At 48.4% G+C, this 22,801-nt stretch overlaps 1 protein-coding gene across 1 annotated transcript; it reads left to right on the top strand.

The window, feature by feature from the left end:
* The first annotated feature begins 2,788 nt into the window (after positions 1-2,788).
* LGALS9 (galectin 9) lies at positions 2,789-21,506 on the top strand. The gene is made up of 9 exons (XM_050928744.1): positions 2,789-2,913; positions 7,368-7,456; positions 8,297-8,507; positions 9,135-9,254; positions 11,320-11,355; positions 14,036-14,080; positions 17,722-17,810; positions 19,316-19,478; positions 20,585-21,506. The coding sequence occupies exons 1-9, from the start codon at positions 2,875-2,877 to the stop codon at positions 20,729-20,731; spliced, it is 939 nt and encodes a 312-aa protein (XP_050784701.1). The 5' UTR covers positions 2,789-2,874; the 3' UTR covers positions 20,732-21,506.
* The last annotated feature ends 1,295 nt before the right edge of the window (positions 21,507-22,801 follow it).

Here is a 22,801-nt window from a genome sequence, read left to right as displayed (position 1 = left end):
CTTAGTTACCCCTTTTAGGGCAGTCAAATGACCATCATTGGTGCTGGACCCTGCGTCTGCCTCTGCTGAAACTTACAGTTTGTGAGACCTCTGCTCAGTTGCTGGCACCTGGAGATGGATACACTAGAAATGAACACAGAGAGTCTCGGTTTAGGAAGATACATTGTCCTCATTCTGTTTCCTTCACTAGCTACTCCCCACATCCCTTCTGATTTTCAAACCTTCCCAGGTGTTTGGTTTCAACCCAACTTTTTGCTTAATGTTACTGGGATTAGAGCTGGTTGGGCATTTTTTGACAAAATATTTTGGGTTTGTTTTTTTAAATTGAAAATGCCAGTACATCAAAACTGAAATTTTTGGAGAAATGCATCGGTTTCAGTGACTTGCCATGGCAACAGGTTGGGGTATGGGAGGAGGTTCGGGGTGCCAGATCCGGGGGTGCTCATCTCAGGCGGCTGCCCGCAAGCGACAACCTCTCCTGGCTGCTCCTAGGGAGAGGTGTGGCAGGCGGCTCTGTCCACTGCCCCTGCCCTGAGCGCTAGCTCTGCAGCTCCCATTGGCTGGGAACCACATACATATATATATTTATATAAATATATATAAAAAAAAACCTCAAAGGGCATCTTCAGCCTGCGTCCCAAACCTGTCTTATTTAATATTGTGTTTTGTTTATGACACTGCACAGAAACAAGAGGATGTGATTTTTTTTGTTAAAATACAGCAATTTCAGGACATTACTGTCTGTACATACATCAGTACCTACCCTGTGCCCCTTCTCCCCTGCCTGTGATCACCCACCTGCATGTGCTCCTCAGACCCCCTGTACTAGGCTGCATTGGTGCACTCCCCCACAGCCTGTACAACCCCCTTCCCCTGCCTGCTCCCCTCTCCCCACATAACCCCCCTCCCTGCCTGAGCCCCTCCTCCCCCGCCTGCACATCCCCCTCCTGCCTGTGCCCCTTCCCCCCCCCAGCCTGTACCACCCCCTTCCCCTGCCTGCTCCCTTCTCCCCACAACCTGCTGAATACCCCTCCTGCCTGTGCCCCCTTCCCCTGCCTGCACATCCCCCTCCTGCCTGTGCCCCTCTCCCCCACCTACGCCCTCTCCCTCCAGCCTGTACAACCCCCTTCCCCTGCCTGCTCCCCTCTCCCCACAACCTACATAACCCCCCTCCCCGCCTGCGCCCCTCCTCCCCTGCCTGCACATCCCCCTCCTGCCTGTGCCCCTCTCCCCCACCTACGCCCTCTCCCCCCAGCCTGTACAACCCCCTTCCCCTGCCTGCTCCCCACAAACTACATAACCCCCCTCCCCGCCTGCGCCCTTCCTCCCCTGCCTGCACATGCCCCTCCTGCCTGTGCTCCTTCTCCCCGGCCTGTACAGCCCCTTCCCCTGCCTGTTCCCCTTCCCCCCCGCCTGTACAGCCCCTTCCCCTGCCTGCTCCCCTTCCCCCCCCGCCTGTACAGCCCCTTCCCCTGCCTGCTCCCCTCTCCCCACATAACCCCCCTCCCTGCCTGAGCCCCTCCCCCCGCCTGTACAACCCCCTTCCCCTGCCTGCTCCCCTTCCTCCCCCCGCCTGTACAACCCCCTTCCCCTGCCTGCTCCCCTCTCCCCACATAACCCGCCTCCCCGCCTGAGCCCCTCCCCCCGCCTGTACAACCCCCTTCCCCTGCCTGCTCCCCTCTCCCCACAACCTACATAACCCCCCTCCCCGCCTGCGCCCCTCCTCCCCTGCCTGCACATCCCCCTCCTGCCTGTGCCCCTCTCCCCCACCTACGCCCTCTCCCCCCAGCCTGTACAACCCCCTTCCCCTGCCTGCTCCCCACAAACTACATAACCCCCCTCCCCGCCTGCGCCCTTCCTCCCCTGCCTGCACATGCCCCTCCTGCCTGTGCTCCTTCCCCCCGGCCTGTACAGCCCCTTCCCCTGCCTGTTCCCCTTCCCCCCCGCCTGTACAGCCCCTTCCCCTGCCTGCTCCCCTTCCCCCCCCCGCCTGTACAGCCCCTTCCCCTGCCTGTTCCCCTTCCCCCCCCCCCGCCTGTACAGCCCCTTCCCCTGCCTGCTCCCCTCTCCCCACATAACCCGCCTCCCCGCCTGAGCCCCTCCCCCCTGCCTGTACAACCCCCTTCCCCTGCCTGCTCCCCTTCCCCCCCCGCCTGTACAACCCCCTTCCCCCCTCCTGCTCCCCTTCCCCCCCGCCTGTACAACCCCCTTCCCCCCTCCTGCTCCCCTCCTCCCCCCGCCTGTACAACCCCCTTCCCCCGCCTGCTCCCCTTCCCCCCCCCGCCTGTACAACCGCTTCCCCCGCCTGCTCCCCTTCCCCCCCCGCCTGTACAACCCCCTTCCCCCCTCCTGCTCCCCTTCCCCCCCCGCCTGTACAACCCCCTTCCCCCGCCTGCTCCCCTTCCCCCCCCGCCTGTACAACCCCCTTCCCCCGCCTGCTCCCCTTCCCCCCCCGCCTGTACAACCCCCTTCCCCCCGCCTGCTCCCCTCCCCCCCCGCCTGTACAACCCCCTTCCCCCGCCTGCTCCCCTTCCCCCCCCGCCTGTACAACCCCCTTCCCCTGCCTGAGCCCCTCCCCCCGCCTGTACAGCCCCTTCCCCTGCCTGCTCCCCTTCCCCCCCCGCCTGTACAACCCCCTTCCCCCCTCCTGCTCCCCTTCCCCCCCCCGCCTGTACAACCCCCTTCCCCCCTCCTGCTCCCCTCCCCCCCCCCGCCTGTACAACCCCCTTCCCCTGCCTGCTCCCCTTCCCCCCCCGGCTCCGCTTCCCCTTCCCCGGGCTCCGCCGCGCTCCCTTTCGGTTTCTCTTCCAGCCCCGCTAGCGCAGGGGATAAAGGCTCCGTCCGCCCGGGTTCGCGTCTGCCCCCGTCGTCCCCATGGCTCACAGCGGGCAGCTGGCGCCCTATTTCAAGCCAGTAAGTCTCTCTCGAGGGGAGGGGGACGGGGACAGGAGTGTGGGGGGGGTACAGGGAGAGGGACCCCTGGGCTTGGCTGGGGTTGGGGGGGGTACAGGGAGAGGGACCCCTGGGCTTGGCTGGGGCGGGGGGGGGCACAGGGAGAGGGACCCCTGGGCTTGGCTGGGATGGGGGGGGCACAGGGAGAGGGACCCTCTGGGCTTGGCTGGGACGGGGGGAGGTACAGGGAGAGGGACCCCTGGGCTTGGCTGGGACGGGGGGAGGTACAGGGAGAGGGACCCTCTGGGCTTGGCTGGGGCGGGGGGGGGCACAGGGTGAGGGACCCCTGGGCTTGGCTGGGGCGGGGGGGGACAGGGTGAGGGACCCCTGGGCTTGGCTGGGGCGGGGGGGGGCACAGGGTGAGGGACCCCTGGGCTTGGCTGGGATGGGGGGAGGTACAGGGAGAGGGACCCCTGGGCTTGGCTGGAGCGGTGGGAGGTACGGGGAGAGGGACCCCTGTGCTTGGCTGGGGTGGGGGGGCACGGGGAGAGGGACCCCTGTGCTTGGCTGGGGTGGGGGGGCACGGGGAGAGGGACCCTCTGGGCTTGGCTGGGGTGGGGGGGCACGGGGAGAGGGACCCCTGTGCTTGGCTGGGGTGGGGGGGCACTGGGAGAGGGACCCTCTGGGCTTGGCTGGGGCGGGGGGAGGTACAGGGAGAGGGACCCCTGGGCTTGGCTGGGACGGGGGGAGGTACAGGGAGAGGGACCCGTGGGCTTGGCTGGGGCGGGGGGGGGCACAGGGTGAGGGACCCCTGGGCTTGGCTGGGGCGGGGGGAGGTACGAGGAGAGGGACCCCTGGGCTTGGCTGGGGCGGTGGGAGGTACGGGGAGAGGGACCCCTGTGCTTGGCTGGGGTGGGGGGGCACGGGGAGAGGGACCCCTGGGGTTGACTGGGGTGGGAGGGTACGGGGAGAGGGACCCCTGGGCTTGGCTGGGGTGGGGGGGCACGGGGAGAGGGACCCCTGGGGTTGACTGGGGTGGGAGGGTACAGGGAGAGGGACCCCTGGGCTTGGCTGGGGTTGGGGGGGCACAGGGAGAGAGACCCCTGGGGTTGGGTGGGGCGGGGGGTACAGGGAGAGGGACCCCTGGGCTTGGCTGGGGCGCGGGGGTTACAGGGAGAGAGACTCCTGGGCTTGGCTGCGGTGGGGGGCACAGGGAGAGGGACCTCTGGGCTTGGCTGGGGCGGGGGGTACAGGGAGAGGGACCCCTGGGCTTGGCTGGGGCAGAGGGCACAGGGAGAGGGACCCTTGGGGTTGGGTGTGGTGGGGGGATACAGGGATAGGGACCCCTGGGCTTGGCTGGGGTGGGGGAGGTACAGGGAGAGGGACCTCTGTGCTTGGCTGGGGTGGGCGGGGGTAGAGGGAGAGGGATCCCTGGGCTTGGCTGGTGTATTGGGGGGGGGGCAGGAGAGAGATCAGGGAGAAATCAGGAAGAGTTATTTCTTGTCTCCTCCTCCCACCTCCATTTTGTAGCAGCTGAAATGTTTCTTGGGTTTCTCTGTTATCCCCAAGTTGTTCCTCCTAAGCCCCTTTCTGGGCGCAGGCTGAGTCACCTGCTGAAAGAGACCAAGGACCAGATTTCCAAAGGTGTGCAGGGGCCAAGCGCCACAGAGGGGCACCTAGTGGGATTTTCAAAAGCAACTGGGCACCGTGAATGGTCGCTTTGAATATGCGCTAACGATTTACGCTAAACCAGTGGTTCCCAACCAGGGGTACACGTATCCCTGGAGGTACTCGGAGATCTTCCAGGGGGGTCCATCAACTCATCTAGATATTTGCCTAGTTTTGCAACAGGCTACATAAAAAGCACTGTCAAAGTCAGTACAAACTAAAATTTAATAGACAATGATTTGTTTCTACTGCTCCATATGCTAGACACTGAAATGTAAGTACAAAGTTTATATTCCAATTGATTTATTTTATAATGATATGGTAACAATGAGAAAGTCAGCAGTTTTTCAGGACTACTGTGCTGTGACACGTTTGCATTTTTTATGTCTGATTTTGTAAGTTTTTAAGTGAGGTGAAACTTGGGGGCACACAAGACACATCAGACTCTAAAAAGGGGTACTGAGGTCTGGAAAAGTTGAGAGCCACTGTGCTAAACTCTCTGTTCACCACTGTATTTAGCTGTGACACTCCGAGGACCTTTCCCAGACCGAGAGCTCTGTGTAGCTCGAAAGCTTGTCTCTCTCACCAACAGACATTCATCCAGTAAGGGATATCACCTCGGCCACTTGTCTCTCCAGGCACCAAACTCATAAACATTTTTGAAAATCCATTAGGCCCCTATCTGTATCTTTAGGCACCTAAATACACTGGGAAATGTGGCCCCAAGTGTCCCGGGTCTGATAGAGAAAGTAATAAGTCACCAGGGTTCATAAGGCAGTGAAACGGGATGGGGTCACAGCAATTCCTTGGAGAAGACATTGGGCCTTATGCATCGCTGCTATAAACTCCAATAATACCAGGGACAAATTTGTCCCAGTGACTGAGTTTCTCACTTTTGGACTAAGACATTCCACAGCTTCTTGAAAAAAGCCAGGTCCTTGTTAGGAAATATGATTCTCCACTGTCCTGCACCTTGTGCATTCATCTACATCTGAGTGCAAAATGCTGTCAAATCAGAATCTCTGCTGGGAATATATTTGTACACCCACTTTGCCCAGGTGTAAATAATCACACAAGGTGTGAGGCAGAGGAGGATCAAGACCCCTTGTTTCCTGAGTGCATCTTTGAGGGACAGGAAATGGATACCATTGCGCAACAACCCAGAGACCCAAAATGGAAAGGAGTATTATTCCCAGGGTTGGGGTGATGAATGATTACGGCAAAGAAATCTGTCGAAACAAGAGGAAATCTGTCTTGTTAGCTTCCTTACAAATAAATGCTTGCAAGTTTTGCAACTATAATCTCTTCATATTATCCTTTTACCATTGGTATAGGAAATTGTAACATTCTTACACTCAAGTCCTCTGCCAAAAAATGTTACACATGAAAGAACTAAGCAGGAGAGAAAAAGGAACTCAGATTAAAAACCACAAAGTCAGAGTTCACCACACTGCCCAAACAGGAAATGAAATTGAAAAGTTACCAGGGCTTCTCCTGTGTTCGTGACTAGTGCATCAGAGTTCAAAGTGCTGACCAGAGCGGTCACAAGAGAGCACTCTGGGATAGTTCCCAGAGGCCAATACCTTGCTGGGTCCACACTACCCCAAATTTGACCCAGCAAGATCAATTTTAGCGCTACTCCCCTCACCGGGGAGGAGTACAGAAGTCGATTTTAAGAGCCCTTTAGGTAGACGGAACGGGGTTGCTTCATTATAAAATCGACCTAGCGCGGCTAAATTCGACCTCACCCTGTAGAGTAGACGAGGGCTCAGATTTAAAAAAAACCCACACTATTTTTTAACAGCACAAAGTCAGTGTTTGTGCTGTGAAAACTGGAATGAATTTGTTTTTATGCTTCCATATGCAGAATAGATATAATCTGCTTCGGTAATGTTGTTGGGCTGTTTGCTTGTTTTTTTACTTCAAGAAACTTCTCTTTTTGTTTCAAGCTTCTGAGTAGCACCACACCAGGAGCGTTTCCACTAACTTAGAGGGGCTGAGAGCCTGGGCTGTCAGCTCTGGGCGCAGCTTCCCACCGGGAGCCCAGCTGACCCTTGGGCTCCACGCTGGGAGCACGGCTGCCCCTGGGCTCTCGGCTCCCCAATCTGAGCAGGGCTGCCCCTGGGTTCTCAGCTCCATGTTCCTTGCCGGTAGCATGGGAGCTGCCTGGTGCAGCTGAGCTCAGAGCTAGGAGTGAGGAGCCAGGCAGGCACAGCCTGGATCGGAGGGGGGAACCCAGGCAGCAGCCTGGCTGGGAGTGCAGAGCCGGGACCCTGGTGGGCAGCCAGGCTCTAGCTGGAGACTCCAACCATGAACCACCCCAGGCTGACTGTCCAGGCTGTGAGCGGCATTCTTGTTACATTTACAGATGGAGAAACTGAGGCACAGGGAAGGGAAGTAACTTGCCTGTGGTTACCCAGCAGGCTGAGGGCAGAGCTGAGAGTTGATCCCAGGTCTCCTGAATCAATGCATTGTTCTATCCACCAGGCCACACTGCCTGGCAGGAAGGAATGCTGACTGTTACCACTAAGATCTACTGAGCTTTGGCTGTTTCATCTTACGGAGCTGGGCTGTGAGGGATGTGCCTTTACACAGCAAGTCTTGCTCTTTAGGAACAGTCCTCAGAGAGAAATTTTGCGGCATACTGACTTCAGTTCATCGGGCTGGAATTGTAGTGACTTGTCAGGCAGAGGAGTCTAAAACCACAGCCAGATGAATGGGAGATGAACATCAATTCAGGATTGGAAAAGTGATTTAAATATTGTACCCTCTAATGTTCACTGCATTGCTTTCTTTCTATCCCCCAGTCTCTCCCATTCACTGGCCCTATTCCTTGTGGTCTTCATGACGGATTGATGGTTATCATCCATGGAACTGTTCTTCCTACATGTGACAGGTGTGTGCTTGTAGGGGTATGGCTGCTCTACTTCTGTGCCTCAAATCAACTGTTGAGAATCTTTGGAATGTTTCCACTCCCTGGAGTATGACCAGGAAGAAGTTAGGCGGTTTGCTCTAGTGACTCAGAGGAATTTGTCTGTGGGAAAGTTTCCCCCATTCCCAGAAATACTGATCCAGTTCTAATCTGTTGACAGAGTCATTCAGATATGGCTTTGAGAGCGTGCAAGATCTGGTCTGACTTTACTGTAATTGATACTATAGGAAACGGACCTTGGATAGAGGTGCTATCGCAACAATAAGTAGTTCCAATCTTATAATGTGCCAGTCACGCAGTTATCTCAGAAGGAAGGTCAGTTAAAACACTGGAAATATCTCAATGGGCTCAGTAGCATTAAAACATGCATTGTAAATATTCAGGTTGTTCGTCTGAGCACCAATCCTACAAACATTTACTGCTGGGAATAGTCCTAAACATTACGCTTAATTCCAATAACTTCAGTGGGACCAGTCATGGTAAAAAAAAGTCTCTGCCCAGAAGTAAGCGTTTGGAGGATCATAACCTCAGTTGGTTTTCAGCAGGATAAAATCAGTTAGCACAGGCTTACCTACTAAGTGTGATCACTATGAGGTTTGTTTTCACAATAGACTAGATTGTGATCATAAATTACTATGTTGCTTTAGACTTTCTGTGTAGAAATGTTGTAATGACAAAAGAGACATCTTTGAGAGAGAGCGGAGGCTAGTCCTGTATAAAGACTATTTTGGCTACAAGTGAAAGCACACTGGATTTCTTAACCATACTCAGTTTAGTTCCTCTTTGTACTCTTTTCCTTCACAGCTTCAAGATAGACTTTCAGTGTGGATCCTGCCCAAGTCCTCATGCTGATATTGCTTTGCATTTTAACCCACGATTTAAAGAGGGTGGATGTGTGGTTTGCAATACTTTTGAAAGACAGAATTGGGGAAGAGAGGAGAGGAAATATGAAATGCCTTTTTTTAAAGGTCACCCCTTTGAGATTCAGGTTTTGGTAAAACGTGACTCATTCCAGGTAATTTTTTGAATACTATATTTTACTTGCAAATTAATTATAAAATGGCTATTCTGCTGAACCAAGGAACATTCTCACATCTAAAGATCTTTATTAAAACAATTCCCTTTTATAGGGAATCTTTACTGGGAGTCTTTTCATTTATTTGAATGGGAATGGACTAAAACTCTTGCTTATTTTTGCATTTTAGGCCCTGATGTTGCAACACTTGTGCCCATGTTTAATTTTACATATGTGAAAAGCTCCATTGACTTCAGTGAGTCTGCTCAAATGTGTAAAGTTAAGCATGCGCATATGTGTTTACAGGTTTGTGGCCTTAATCCATTTAGATAATTCAAAGACTAGTCAGTTTCGCGTGAGTTCTTAGTTAGTTTCTAGTGAATTTCACTTTTGGGTTCACAGGCACTAGCACAGTGCTGCAGTGCTCTGGTTGCAAAAGCTGGAGGGAGATGTTGGTTTATTTTGAACTGATTTTTGTACAATAGATTTTTGTAAAACTTCATAGAAATATTTCTATTGTTCTTAGGTTTTGTAATTTTTAAAAAAAACAAACCTTACATTTTCTTATGGACATGAGACATTATCCTTTATTCCAGAAGAATAACTTCTGCTTTTTACACATGGCAGGTTGCTGTAAATGGAAATCCCTTCATGGAGTACAAGCACCGGATTCCACTTTCCAAAGTGAACCATCTTAGTGTGTCTGGGGATGTGGATGTGACAATGATCAGCTTCCAAACTACTGCTGTAAGTGCCAATTGCATGTATTTCAGTGTTTCAGAACTACAAGGGAAACTGTAGAGACTCTAGCATTTGCAGAGATTTGGGGCGTGATCCAGTGAGAATTTGAGTACATCCTGTGAGTTGCTGAATATCTCAAACTGGCCTTGTCCCCACTAGTGCTCCCAGTGGTGGAGCTTTACTGGTGTTTACTGACAATGGGAAAAACGTTAGAGTGGCCAGAGTGCAGGTATTGTTTATTGCCATGTCATGCTCCAAGATGATAGGATGATAAAAAGCCAATGCTTGTCTGTGCTAGTGCTTCCAATTTTGCTGCCATCAGTGAAATTTGCAACTAAGCTAAACCAACAGTGGAAAAAATGCCAGTGAACTGAGTGAGCTCTGAGCTCCGTGTGGGATGAAGATGTTCAGATCCTTTCAGGAATCATTGCGGTCCTTGCAGGATTCGACCCTTGGTTCTTAAATCCAATATTTTACTGGTTAAAAAAAATCCTCTGATATATTCCCGAATTTACTGAACTGGAGGCAAGCCTGTCAGGAAAATAGTAATGAGCCTACTGCCAGACCACCTTGTGTTATAAACCCATTAAATATGAAAAGTCAGGGGACTGGATTCCATGCTCCGATTGGAGACCTACAAGGAACTTGTAGTACCTACAAAGAACAAGTAGTGTCGCTGATTCTGATTCTCTCTGAGTCAGTACTAGACCAATGCCCCAGCAGGGGGTTAGAAGAGGCTTCATAGTTTCGTGTATTTTTAAGGCCAGAAGGGACCATCGGATCATCCAGGCTGATCTTCTGAATACCACAGGCCATTAGTTTTTACCCAGGACTTTTGTATTAAATACAAAGACTTTAGTTAGACCATAACATTTTAGTCCTCTGGGAACTAAAATGTGTGTCATGGGAGAAACCAAACTGCCTGTAGTAAAGTGGTCCTTAAGGGGTTAACTGGGTTACTCAGAGCAGTGGTTTTCAACCAGGGGTACATATACCCCTGTGAGTATGCAGAGATCTTGCGGGAGGTCCATCAACTCATCAAATATTTGCCTAGTTTTACAACAGGCTACATAAAAAGCACTGCCAAAGTCAGTAGAAACAAAAATTTCATGCAGACAATGACTTGTTTATCCTGCTCCGTATACTGAAATGTAAGTATTATATTTATATTCCAATTGATTTATTCTATAATTATATGGTAAAAATGAGAAAGTCAGCAATTTTTCAGTAATAGTGTGCTGTGACACATTTGTAATTTTATGTCTGATTTTGTAAGGAAATAGGTTTTAAGTGAGGTGAAACTTGGGGGTACACAAGACAAATCAGACTCCTGAAAGAGATACAGTAGTCTGGAAAGGTTAAGAGCCACTGGGTCAGAGTATTATGGTTTGAGCCATGCTCCACCCTTCCTTCATTTCCTGTTTAGTTAGTGTGTGTTTTTCATCACCCTCCCCCTCCCCACCCCCGTCTGTATATAGTTGAGTAAAGCAGCAAGTTCCCAGCCTGCAGTACTGTAGGCAGAGTGTGTTTCTTGTGCACTAAGTGGCCCCTTTACAAAACTGTCACCAATGCCCGAGGCCCTTGCAATGACAGGGAATTATTAGGTGAGATATGGTCTGATGAGAAGGCAATTGTAAGTATTATCTTTGTTTATAACATGGGGAAACTGAATCACAAACAGAAGCCCCAATACAACAAAGTTCTTAAGCACGTGCATAACTTTCACATCAATGGGATGTTAGCATATGCTTAAGCACCCTTCCTAAACAGGGTTGCTTTCTTGATTTTGGGCAAGATGATGGCCTATATTTACTCATGCTGGGGAGCACCGTACCTTACTCCATGTGTATTCCCAGTTCCCAGAATTCATGGAATAAGTGAGTCAGGGTGGCAGAATCTGGCCCTTTGACATTTGTCCAAGCTTGCATAGCAAGTTCGTGGAAGAGTTTGTACCCAGGTCCCCTGACTCCCACCCAGATGGGTGCTGGAATCACTAGAGCACATTGCTTCTGTCAGCTGATTTTGCCATTCAAGCCTTTTGCACTAATTTTTTCTTTTTCATAACATTTAGCCCCCGGGTGCTTGGTGTCCTAGAGCAGCTGGGATCGTAAGTGTTTAATCTAACTTTCTTTTTGCACTTTGTTCCTTTTGTTGGCTTGTATCAACCAAAGTTGGAAAACAGAGCAGATCGGACAAGCTATATTTATTTCTTCTCCCCACAAAAAAATCTGAAGCAAGAATTGTTCAGAAGCCACAGGATTCTGTATAATTTTATCAGAAAGAAACATATTGTCAGCACATGCAAAGATAATAATGGCAGTATGCCAAAGGAGAGAAAAAAATATCACTGTCTGGGCTTTCTTCTTGACTTTTTCAGGGTTAATTTGTACATTACAAAGATTCACTTGATTTCTGTGTTGCTAGTGCCTTCTAGTGCCTAATCTTTGATTTGTTAAGTACCAAGATTGTCTTTCGCTTTTCAAACCAATGCAGTTTTCCCACCTACACAGTTTGCTCCTGGATCAACATATAGTGTGAGTTCAAGTGATGCTGACTCCATTTGTATTAATTGAAGAGAAATTTTTCTGCTTGACTCAATGGGCTAAATAGAGTTCTTTTTTACACAGTGTAAGTAGAAAATAATTCAATTTTCTTGAATACCGTTAGTCTGGATTTTATTACAGGAACTCCTTACTTAACATTGTAGTTGTGTTCCTGAAAAATGAAACTTTAAGCAAAACGATGTTAAGCGAATCCAATTTCCCCATAAGAATTAATATAAATAACGGGTTAGGTTCCAGGGAAATTTTTTTCAGCAGACAAAAACAACTTAATACTGGTACACAGTGATGATGATTATGAAGCTTGGTTGAGGTGGAGGAGTCAGAGGGTGGGATATTTCCTAGGGAATGCCTTACTGCTAAATGAACTAGCAGTTGACTGAGCCCTCAAGGGTTAACTCTCACAACACTCTACAAGGCAGCAGGAAAGGAGGGAAGGCACACAGAGACACACACCCTGTGTATGAGAGAAAAAATGCACATTTCCTCTTTAAGTAGCTGACTCCAGGCTTAAGTACACTGCCTTGTTAATTAAATCACCTTGCTGAGACCAGCAGCTACTGCCTAGAAGCTCCCTCCATCCGTTGTGTGTCCCCCCTGCTCTATGGAAGATAGTGTAAACGGGGTGCAGGAGCAGGGGGGAGGGAGAAACACCCTGACATTAGCCCCCCTCTTCTGCCCTCCCCCCACCCCACAGCAGGCAGGAGTCTCTGGGAGCAGCTCCAAGGCAGAGGGTAGGAGCAGCACATGCCAGTAGGGGGAGGGACAGCTGCTGCACAGGGAACTTAGGGGAGTGGGGAGCTGATAAGGGGCTGCTGGTCCACCCTGGTTCCAAGCCCCCACCAGCTAGCTCCAACGGGCTGCTCTTCCTGCAAGCAGTGGACAAAGCAGGCGGCTGCCAAATGACATTAGAAGGGAGCATTGCACAACTTTAAACGAGCATCTTCCCTAACTGACCAACAACTTAACATCAGAACAGCGTTACCGGGACGACTGTAAGTGAGGAGTTCCTGTACATCAATGTAACTGAGAGCAGAACATGGCCCAGCCCAGTATTCCAGGTCTGCTCAGGCAAGCTTAGGAAGAACTAGAGCAGCCAACTTTCATACCCTTCTTATTCATGTGTGCGCGATATTTCGACTCCAGACTGGTGCTTTTGGAGGGATACTAATGTGAAATGATTGTTTTGGGGTCCAATCCTATGAGCAGGGGCAGCTCCAGGCCCTAGCACACCAAGTGCGTGCTAGGGCTGGCATGCCACGGGGGGCGTTCTGCCGGTCGCCGGGAGGCTGGCAGGCAGGCAGGCAGGCAACCTTCGGCGGCGTGCCTGTGGAGGGTCCGCTGGTCCAGTGCCTGCGGGAGGTCCACCGAAGCCACAGGACCGGCGGACCCTCCGCAGGCACGCCTGCAGGAGGTCCACTGGAGCCGCTGGACCGGCGACCGGCAGAGCGCCCCCCACGGCATGCTGCCGTGCTTGGGGCAGCGAAATGTCTAGAGCTGCCCCTGCCTGTGAGGTGCTGAGGACCCTCAACTTCCATTGCTGCCAAGAAGAGTAGAATTAGGCCAGTGTTTAGTGCTTTTGAGAATCCCATCCAAAAAGGATTGGGCCCTTTTCTTTGTTGTGTGTCGCTTCTGAAAACTCTGCTCTCAGAAGTCCGTCAGGTTCCGTGGGTGTCGCTAAGAACAGACTTTCTCTCGGTGGCTCTACTGTAGGCAGCACAGATAGAAAGATTTTGTTAACCAAATGTCTAAAAGGGAGCTTGCTCTATCCCCTTTCAAAATTGTCATTGGAACCTCCTCCCTCTCCCACTTTAAAATGCCTGGTGTGATTTACAGACTTCTAAAGTTAATACACACAGGTAAGGCATAAGCAGCAAAGAATTCTGCGGCACCTTATAGACTAACAGACATTTTGGAGCATGAGCTTTCGTGGGTGAATATCCACTTCGTCACATGCATCTGTGTTCACATGAAAGCTCATGCTCCAGAACGTCTGTTAGTCTATAAGGTGCCACAGGATTCTTTGCTGCTTTTACAGATCCAGACTAACACAGCTACCCCTCTGATAGGTAAGGCATAGTTAAAAGAACGAGTGGGTTACCTTTAACAATTGGAAGTGTGGCTCTTATGGAATTGGTAAACACACTTTTGTTTTAACTCTGCCTGCTTATCACGGCTGCCTGTTCAGATGTGTGAGATCTTTTCTCCTTTCCTTTCTGTTTGTAGTCAAATCCTGCTTTCCCACTTGGACCATACCAGCCGCAAACTTATGTAAGTCTTTATAACATTATCTAAGTGGTTGGCGTCACTGGGGAGGTGGGTACTTTTTAAATCTGAAGTGCTGAAAGATCAGGTGAGAAAGAATTCCGGCCGAGAATGTGATTTCAGAGAGCTGAGAGACTGTCAGGAGGAGTGACTTCTCTGAATTGTCACATTGGGAAAGAAAAACGGCCACCAGGTTATCCAACAGTGGAAAGATTAGTCTCCAGAAGAGCTTTCTTATGGGAAAGGTTCCCTACACCTGTGTTGGTGAGCCCGCTTGCTTTGATTGCTACCTGACATTCCAGTGGGGGTGGGACGGATTGAGTTAAATAAAACTAAAGATGAACATTAAAAGTAATAGTAATGACCTTGGTGTGGTTTGGTGGGTCTCAGTCTAGTTCTCAGGAGTCAGGTCACAACAACTGGGGCAGATTGGTCTCATTAGAGAAGGGGAAGCCAATGACTGATTGGACCCTGGAGACCAATCTATTCTCTCATCCCGCTGCCACCTGCCCCAGGTGCTCCCTGCAGATTCAGCTTAGAGCATGTTAGTGATGTAGGGAAGCTTGGACAAGCACTCCCTGCTGCACCTGTTCTATGGAGGGTAGAGCCCAAGATGGACCATTCATATCCAGATCCGAGTGTTGCCAGGATTTTGGCTTATTTGGATCTGGGGTTTTTGTTTGGTTTTTACAGCGAAAGGAGGACTGGCTACATTCTGCCAGAGTTCATGGGTGTTCAGAGTGATGTTATGGTTTGGGCCCTTCTCTATGTGACTGTCTGATGAAAAGCAATAACGCAGGGGGTGCATAATTTCATTAGGAGTGAGTCTCAGGCTTTTTCAGCTACACAGCTCCTAAAGTCATCTTCTCTTCTGCCCAAGAGTCTCAGCTGATGAAAATCAGTGTAGCTCTATTGACTGACATGAAACTATGCTGATTTACACCAGCAGAGGATCTGGCCCTTAGGGTATGTCAACACTGCACCTGGGAGACTGCTTACCAGCCCTGTTGGACAACTACATGCTAGGTCTGCTTGAGTCAGTGTGTTAATAGCAGCGTAGCTACAGGAGCACAAGCAGTATGTACCCAGGGTGTCGAGCAGGCTTCAACTCTGATAGCTCATAAGAACAGCCATACTGGGTCAGACCAAAGGTCCATCTAGCCCAGTATCCTGTCTACTGACAGTGACCAATGCCAGGTGCCCCAGAGGGAATGAACAGAACAGGTAATCACCACGTGATCCATCCTCTATCGACAATTCTCAGCTTCTGGCAAACAGAGGCTAGGGACACCATCCCTGCCCATCCCGGCTAATAGCCATAGATGGATCTGACCTCCATGAATTTATCTAGTTCTTTTTTGAACCCTGTTTCTCGGCCTTCACAACATCCTCTGACAAGGAGTTCCACAGACCGACTGTGCGCTGTGTGAAAAAATACTCCATTTTGTTTGTTTAAAACCTGCTGCCTATTAATTTCATTGGTGACCCTTACTTCCTATGTTATGAGAAGGAGTAAATAACACTTCCTTATCTACTTTCTCCACACCAGTCGTGATTTTATAGACTCCTATCATATCCCTCCCTTAGTCGTCTCTTTTCCAAATTGAGACGTCCCAATCTTATTAATCTCTCCTCATACGGCAGCCGTTCCACACCCCTAATCATTTTTGTTGCCCTTTTCTGAACCTTTTCCAATTCCAATAGATCTTTTCTGAGGTAGGGCGACCACATCTGCATGCAGAATTCAAGATATGGGCATACCATGGATTTATATAGAGACAATATGATATTTTCTATCTTATTATTTATCCCTTTCTTAATGATTCTGAACATTCTGTTTGGTTTTTTGACTGCCGCTGCACACTGAGCGGATGTTTTCAGAGAACTATCCACAATGACTCCAAGATCTCTTTCTTGAGTGGTAACAGCTAATTTAGACCCCGTAATTTTATATATATAGTTGGGATTATGTTTTCCAATGTGCATTACTTTACATTTATCGACATTGAAATTCATCTGCCATTTTGTTGCCCAGTCACCCAGTTTTAAGAGATCCTTTTGTTGCTCTTCTCAGTCTGCCTGGGATTTAACTATCTTGAGTAGTTTGGTATCATCTGAAAATTTTGCCACCTCACTGTTTACTCCTTTTTCCAGATCATTTTATGAATTTGTTGAATAGGATGGAGCCCTGTGTCATAAACAGATAGCTAAGGGTTAATGTCTCTTTCACCTATAAAGGGTTAACAAACAGTGACCTGCAAACACCTGACCAGAGGACCAATCAGGAGACAAGATACTTTCAAATCTCGTGGAGGGAAGCCTTTGTTTGTGGGTTTGGGGTTTGGCTTTGTTCTCTCTGGGTCCTGGATGGGACTAGAGGTGCAACCAGGTTTCTGCCAATCTCCCTGCTACAGTCTCTTTTATGTATTCAGAATTGTAAGCAAGAAAAGGCGATCATAGTCTTTTAATTTGTTTTTTGCCATTTGTATATGTGTACTTGCTGGAAGTAGCTTAAATTGTGTTTCTGCTGGAGAAAGTTTCTTTCTATTGTTTATAAGTTGAAAGATCCTGTAACTGTTTACCATCTAAATTGCAGAGATAAACCTTTTACTTTTTTCTTTCTTTTTTTTATTAAAAGTTTTGCTTTTAAGACCTGTCTGATTTTTTTCTCCTAGTTAAGGCTCAAAGGACTTGAGTCTGTGTACTCACCAGGGAATTGGTGGGAGAAAGGAAAGGGAGGAGGGAAGAAAAGCCTGCTCTGGCGTTTATCTGTCTCTCTCTCTCCGGGGAAGAAGGGAGGGGAAGTGGTGATTCAAAGATTTGAATTACAGTGATCTCCTAGGGTACCCAGGGTAGGAAAGATCTGGGAGGAGGTAAAGAGGGGGAAGAGAATGGTTTATTTCCCTTTGTTGTGAGACTCAAGGAATCTGGGTCTTGGGGGTCCCCAGGGAAGGATTTGGGGACACTAGAGTCTATCAGGCACTCTACTTAAGCCCTGATTGGTGGCAGCCTATTAGATCTAAGCTGGTAATTAAACTTAGGGGAATTCATGCTAGTACCCATATTTTGGACACTAAGGTCCAGATTTGGGAATTATACTATGACACCCTGCCTGCTTCCCAGCCCTGTTGGACAAATACACTCTCACTCTGCTAGAGCTAATGTGCTAATAACAGCAGCGTAACCACAGCAGCGCAAGCAGTACTACTCAGGGGGTCGGGCAGGCTTGAACTCAGCTTCCTGAGCAACCTCGCATGCTGCTGCGGCCACACTGATATTTTTAGCTCACTAGCTCAAATAGAACTACAGCTTGTTTGTCTCCGCGTGCTGGGAAGCTCTCCCAGCTGCAATACAGACATACCCATAGTGTCAGAAGCTTGATACAGCCGGTATTGCTTACCCCACAGTGCAGGGCAATGCTTAATGTATTGCAAGATTACTCATGCTCCCTACTGGCGATAGAATCAACCTCTAAATGGATCTGAAACATCCTGACTCTTTTGTTGAAGGATCTGTCTGACGTCCTTTGTAATTTGTTTTTAACTGACGTGCATTTGTGAGATGCCCACTGGTGGGTGAAAATAAAAGGGAGCAAGTATGTTCTGAGTGATATTTTTTTAAGCCTGTTTTCCTGTATCTTTCACTAGCCTGTGCCATACCACACTTCGATTTTTGGAGGTTTTTATCCATCAAGATCTCTCATACTAACAGGGACCATTCCTCTTGATGCTGACCAGTAAGTAGCATTGCAGACAGGTGTAGATGTCTCCAGGGCTGCCCAGAGGATTGAGGGGACCTGGGGCAAAGCAATTTCGGGGGCCCTATCCATAAAAAAAAGTTGCAATACTATAGAATACTGTATTCTTGTGGGGGCCACTTGCCCCCCTCTCCCCCGGCGGCCCCGGATGTCTCTGAAGTTCAGGGAAGACGCACTTGTCAGTAAGGGTTTTCCCCCAGCGTACAGTCATCATTATATTTTAAATAGCTGCCTTAGGGCTGAGTTCTGCAATCCCTCTGCACACAAACACAGCTCCTGTTGACGTGTCTTGGCATCCTTAAGATTTTTCCTTTATAACTGCCTGGTGTTTCTCCCAACATGTTTCCCCCTCAGCTGCTGCACGACATGCCTGTATGCCTATAACCACCGCTACAAATAGGCCGGTATGGTTGGCGTTTAATTAACAGTTTTGGGGATCAACTCCCATTGACTTGAGTTGAGAGTATTTGCATTGACTTCATTGAGAGTCAGCTGAGGTCACTATTCCTTCCACTGACTTCAGTTTCAGCCACTTCATACAGCTGAGGGTAAGATTTGGCTCTTGGTTTGCAAATTTTAGTCCCAATGAGAAATTTTACCTGGGCTGCCCACTGCACCGTAGATTTCAGTGATGCTTAATGTCAGTGGAGGGTCTGTCTGTCTGGAATAACTTGCTGAGTTGGGATGTCTGTCAAGACGCCTGGCTACAGATGCTGAGAGCTCTTGGAATCTCCTGGCCAGCTAACTCATTCAGCACACACAGCTGTGACATTTTCACCCTGCAGACGGCAGGAAAGCAGTTCTTCCATACAAGACAGAGCGTGCTTTTTTAGATCTCACTAGAAGTTGTTGTAGCACTGTCTTAATTAATCTTAGCAACGTGACGTTTCAGCCAAGGCATTTTATACTGAAAATGACAGTGGCATATTACCAGGAGAGGACAGTGCAACTTGAAGGTGTTAGTGTACTTTGTATAAAAATGTATTTTTTCTAAAGCTTTCAAACCTGTTGATTAAGCCAAGCTCATTGTTGAGTTTAAACATAAGGAATACAATAATGATGAATAAAATTGTTGGTCAGAATTTTTAAGGGGGCCTCAGCCAAGCATTCAGGTAACTGATTACCTGATTCTCAGAGGAGTGCACCGCTTACAACTTCCATGTAAAGTGAAGGGGAACTGCAGTTGCTCACCATCTTTGAAACTAAGACAGTAGGTGACTCAATACTCTATAACTTGCCCCAACTATTAACTACTTGAAGCAGCCACAAATTGCAGCTGCAAAATAAAAGGATGCATATTTTATTTAGGCTGCTTAAATGCATGTACTGTATTATTGCGCTTTATACTCACTTTGCACTTCACACCTTCTAGTTAATCATATTATGTTCCCCAGTTAAAACTGTAGTGAATGTTTGTCTGTTTGTTTGTTTGTTTAAAACTGAGGGGGGTCTCATGCGCGTGATTTGTCTCCGGTGTGGTTTAGATTCCATGTCAATCTGAAATGGGGCGAACACATTGCCTTCCATCTAAACCCAAGATTCTCTGAGAAGACCATTGTCCGCAGCAGTCAGCTGCACCAGTCCTGGGGGCCAGAGGAACGTGGCTTGCCAAGTGGCATGCCTCTCCATCGTGGGCAGAACTTCATAGTAAGCAAACCTATTTTAAACTAGTCACTCATTATGCTGCTTGACAGGGACATTTTGCTTTTGGCTTTTGAGGCCTTTACATTCACTTAGGCACATTTAGGAAGAGAAGTAGCACCTTAAATTGTTAAGTGGTTATTGACTCTTGGTTGTCCAATTTGAACCCTTTAAAGGGGCCTGATTTTTCAGAGGGCAAGTGCTTAGCACTCTCTGAAAATTAGGTCTTTTCAACGTGTCTCAAGCTGACAGCCCAAAGAGAAAGGTACTAAAATCCCTAGTCACTCTTGAAAGTTTAGTATCAGGAGGTAGCAGTGTTAGTCTGTATCCACAGAAACAACAAGGAGTCTGGGAGCACTTTAAAGACTAACAGATTTTTTTGGACGTAAGCTTTCGTGGGTAAAAAACCTCACTTCTTATCTTCACCCACGAAAGCTTACGCCCAACTAAATCTGTTAGTCTTTAAGGTGCCGCCGAACTCCTTGTTGTTTTTGAAAGTTTAGGTCAGAATTCATAGTAAGGATAACAGTATAAGGACTATCAGTGCTTGTGCTTCAGGGAATAAGCCAGTGACTGACTAGCATCGAATAGAATTTCCCTCCATTTAGCTGTATGAAGGCTTTACCATCCATATACATTCCTGCTGGAGGCAGGCTTCCCAGAGAGAGCGCTGGTCTGTACTAGAATTGTAAATCTCACCATAGTAACACTTAGTGTTTGACATTTTCAGAGCTGTGGAGCCCAGTCAGCCCTGTGGGGTAGTGAGAAAATATTGATAACCCCACATAATAGATGGGAAATCTTAAACACAGAGATTAAATGACTTACCCGCAGCCACACTGCAAACCAGTGAGAGCTGGCTTCAGAACTCCAGAGTCCCTGACTCCAGTCCAACGCTCAGTCTACCAGATCACACTGCCCCGTAGCGCTAGACTGATGACTGCTCTGATTTACAAGCACAACTTTACAAATGTATTTTTATAAAAGAGGGATAAATTCATATATTTTATGCCTTCTATATATTTTTCTCCATAGCTATTCTTTTTCACACTTGTTTCTGAATGCCTGTTTATGGGATTTCTTCACTCTTTTTTTCCTCCCTCGGTTTGCAGATCTGGATTTTATGCGATGCTCACTCCTTTAAGGTGGCTGTGAATGGACAGCACCAGTTTGAATACAACCATCGAGTTCCTAACCTGCAGCAGATAGACAGGCTTGAAATAGAGGGTGATGTTATGCTGACCTATGTTCAGGTTTAAAGATGAAATCCCACGTACAATTTATATAACAGTCGGCTTCTGTGTACACCCCCTAAAATTAGCAGTTTACTAGGGAATTTTCTGCTGAAACTTAATCAAGAATCAAATTCTTTTTTTTTAAACCACTTCAACCTAACTAGCAATCCTGCTGTTTCTACAATACCAACTCACGCTTTTTGTGTGAGATTTTTATATGCTAGAACTTTACTTCTGTTCAGATCATATTGTTCATTTTATAAGCCTTTTACTATGATGATACCTTAATTAATATGCAAATTAGATACAATTAACTTAGGTTTGAACAGAGATTGGGAATGGTTGGGTCATTATACTAATTGAATCTGTTTCCCCATGTTAAGTATCCTCACACCTTCTATGGGTCATCTCGATTATCAGTTCAAAAGTTTTTTTTCTCCTGCTAATGATAGCTCATCTCAATTGATTGGCCTCTTACAGTTGGTATGGCTACTTCCACCTTTTCATGTTCTCTGTATGTATAAATATCTTCTTTGCTGTATGTTCCAGTCTATGCATCCGATGAAGTGGTCTGTAGCCCACAAAAGCTTATGCTCAAATAAATTTGTTAGTCTCTAAGGAGCCACAAGTCCTCCTGTTCTTTTTGTGGATACAGACTAACACGGCTGCTACTCTGAAACCTTAATTTTGTAAGTGAATGATCAGGGATCTGTGCATTAAAATTAATATTAAAACATTTGGAGAAAATGTGTTGCTTTCGTTGGCTTCAGAACTCATTAAAAAAAACTTTCAAACTTAAGGTTGAGTATTGTCATCTTGATGGATAAAGATTCGGTCTACATTGCAAGTTACTGTGGGGAAAGCCAGGGTCTGAATCTACAGCGCACCAGCTTGCTGCACATTAAAGTCCGGCAACTTTTCCTGCGCTGAAGCAGAATTCATATGGGACATTACTGAGCGGCAGGGTGGTACACTGTAGATTCTCAGCTAACTTGTCCTGCAGTAACTTGCCAAGTAGACAGACCCCTAGAAGAGGGAAGCCAAGTAAGTGGGAAAAAGCCGAGGGGAACAGCAGCAAGGGGTAGGACTGTGCAGACCTTTGTTGCTTCTTCGAGGGTCCCTGGGCTGGAACCCAGTGTAGAGGGTGGGCCTGGGTTCCCCTTCCAGGCACTGGGAAATGACATAGGGTGTTGCAGTGGTGAGACAGGCCAATTAACTACCCAGGCTGCGCCTGAAGAAGGACACAAGGAGCAGGCCACTGATGGGAAATGGGCTCAGCTGGGCAGGAACAGGAGGGGTCTGTATAAAGCCTAGGAGCTGTCAGCAGCAAGAGATTGCAAGGAAGTGAACTACAGTCACTCCCTGGCCAAAGGGAGGTGTGTTGGGACCGTGTGACAAGTGGTAGGGGAAGTGGGTCATGCAGTTACCCCTGATACGGGAGTGGATAAGAGATTGTGGTGCACTGCATAAGACAGTCACCTCTGATGCAAGGGAGTGCAGAAAGCCGTAGCCGAAAAAAAAAAAAGGAAAGAGACAATGGATCTGCATCAGAGGGGTAGCCGTGTTAGTCTGGATCTGTAAAAGCAGCAAAGAATCCTGTGGCACCTTATAGACTAACAGACGTTTTGGAGCATGAGCTTTCGTGGGTGAATACCCACTTCCTCAGATGCATGTAGTGGAAATATCCAGGGGCAGGTATATATATGCTAGCAAGCAAGCTAGAGATAACGAGGTCAGTTCAATCAGGGAGGATGATATTTCCACTACATGCATCTGAGGAAGTGGGTATTCACCCACGAAAGCTCATGCTCCAAAACGTCTGTTAGTCTATAAGGTGCCACAGGATTCTTTGCTGCTTTTAATGGATCTGCAGTATGTGGAAGCCTTTTTTTGCCAAGGGCACATATAACCTCCCAGGCTGGACTCCAGAGTTGCCATCCCTGCAGAAAGGGACTGACAAATGGCAGGGATGGATCCAGACCCTGCTGAGCCAAGTCCTGGAGACCCAAACAGAGACAGTGGGAGGCCCATTGGTACCTGCAAAACTCTCTGACTCAGCTAGCTGAACAGCAGCTGTATTTATTAGTTTCTTTC

The sequence above is a fragment of the Gopherus flavomarginatus genome, chromosome 19 (assembly GCF_025201925.1).
Source record: "Gopherus flavomarginatus isolate rGopFla2 chromosome 19, rGopFla2.mat.asm, whole genome shotgun sequence".
Classification (NCBI taxonomy): Eukaryota; Metazoa; Chordata; order Testudines; family Testudinidae; genus Gopherus; species Gopherus flavomarginatus.
This window is presented reverse-complemented; position numbering and strand designations above follow the sequence as displayed.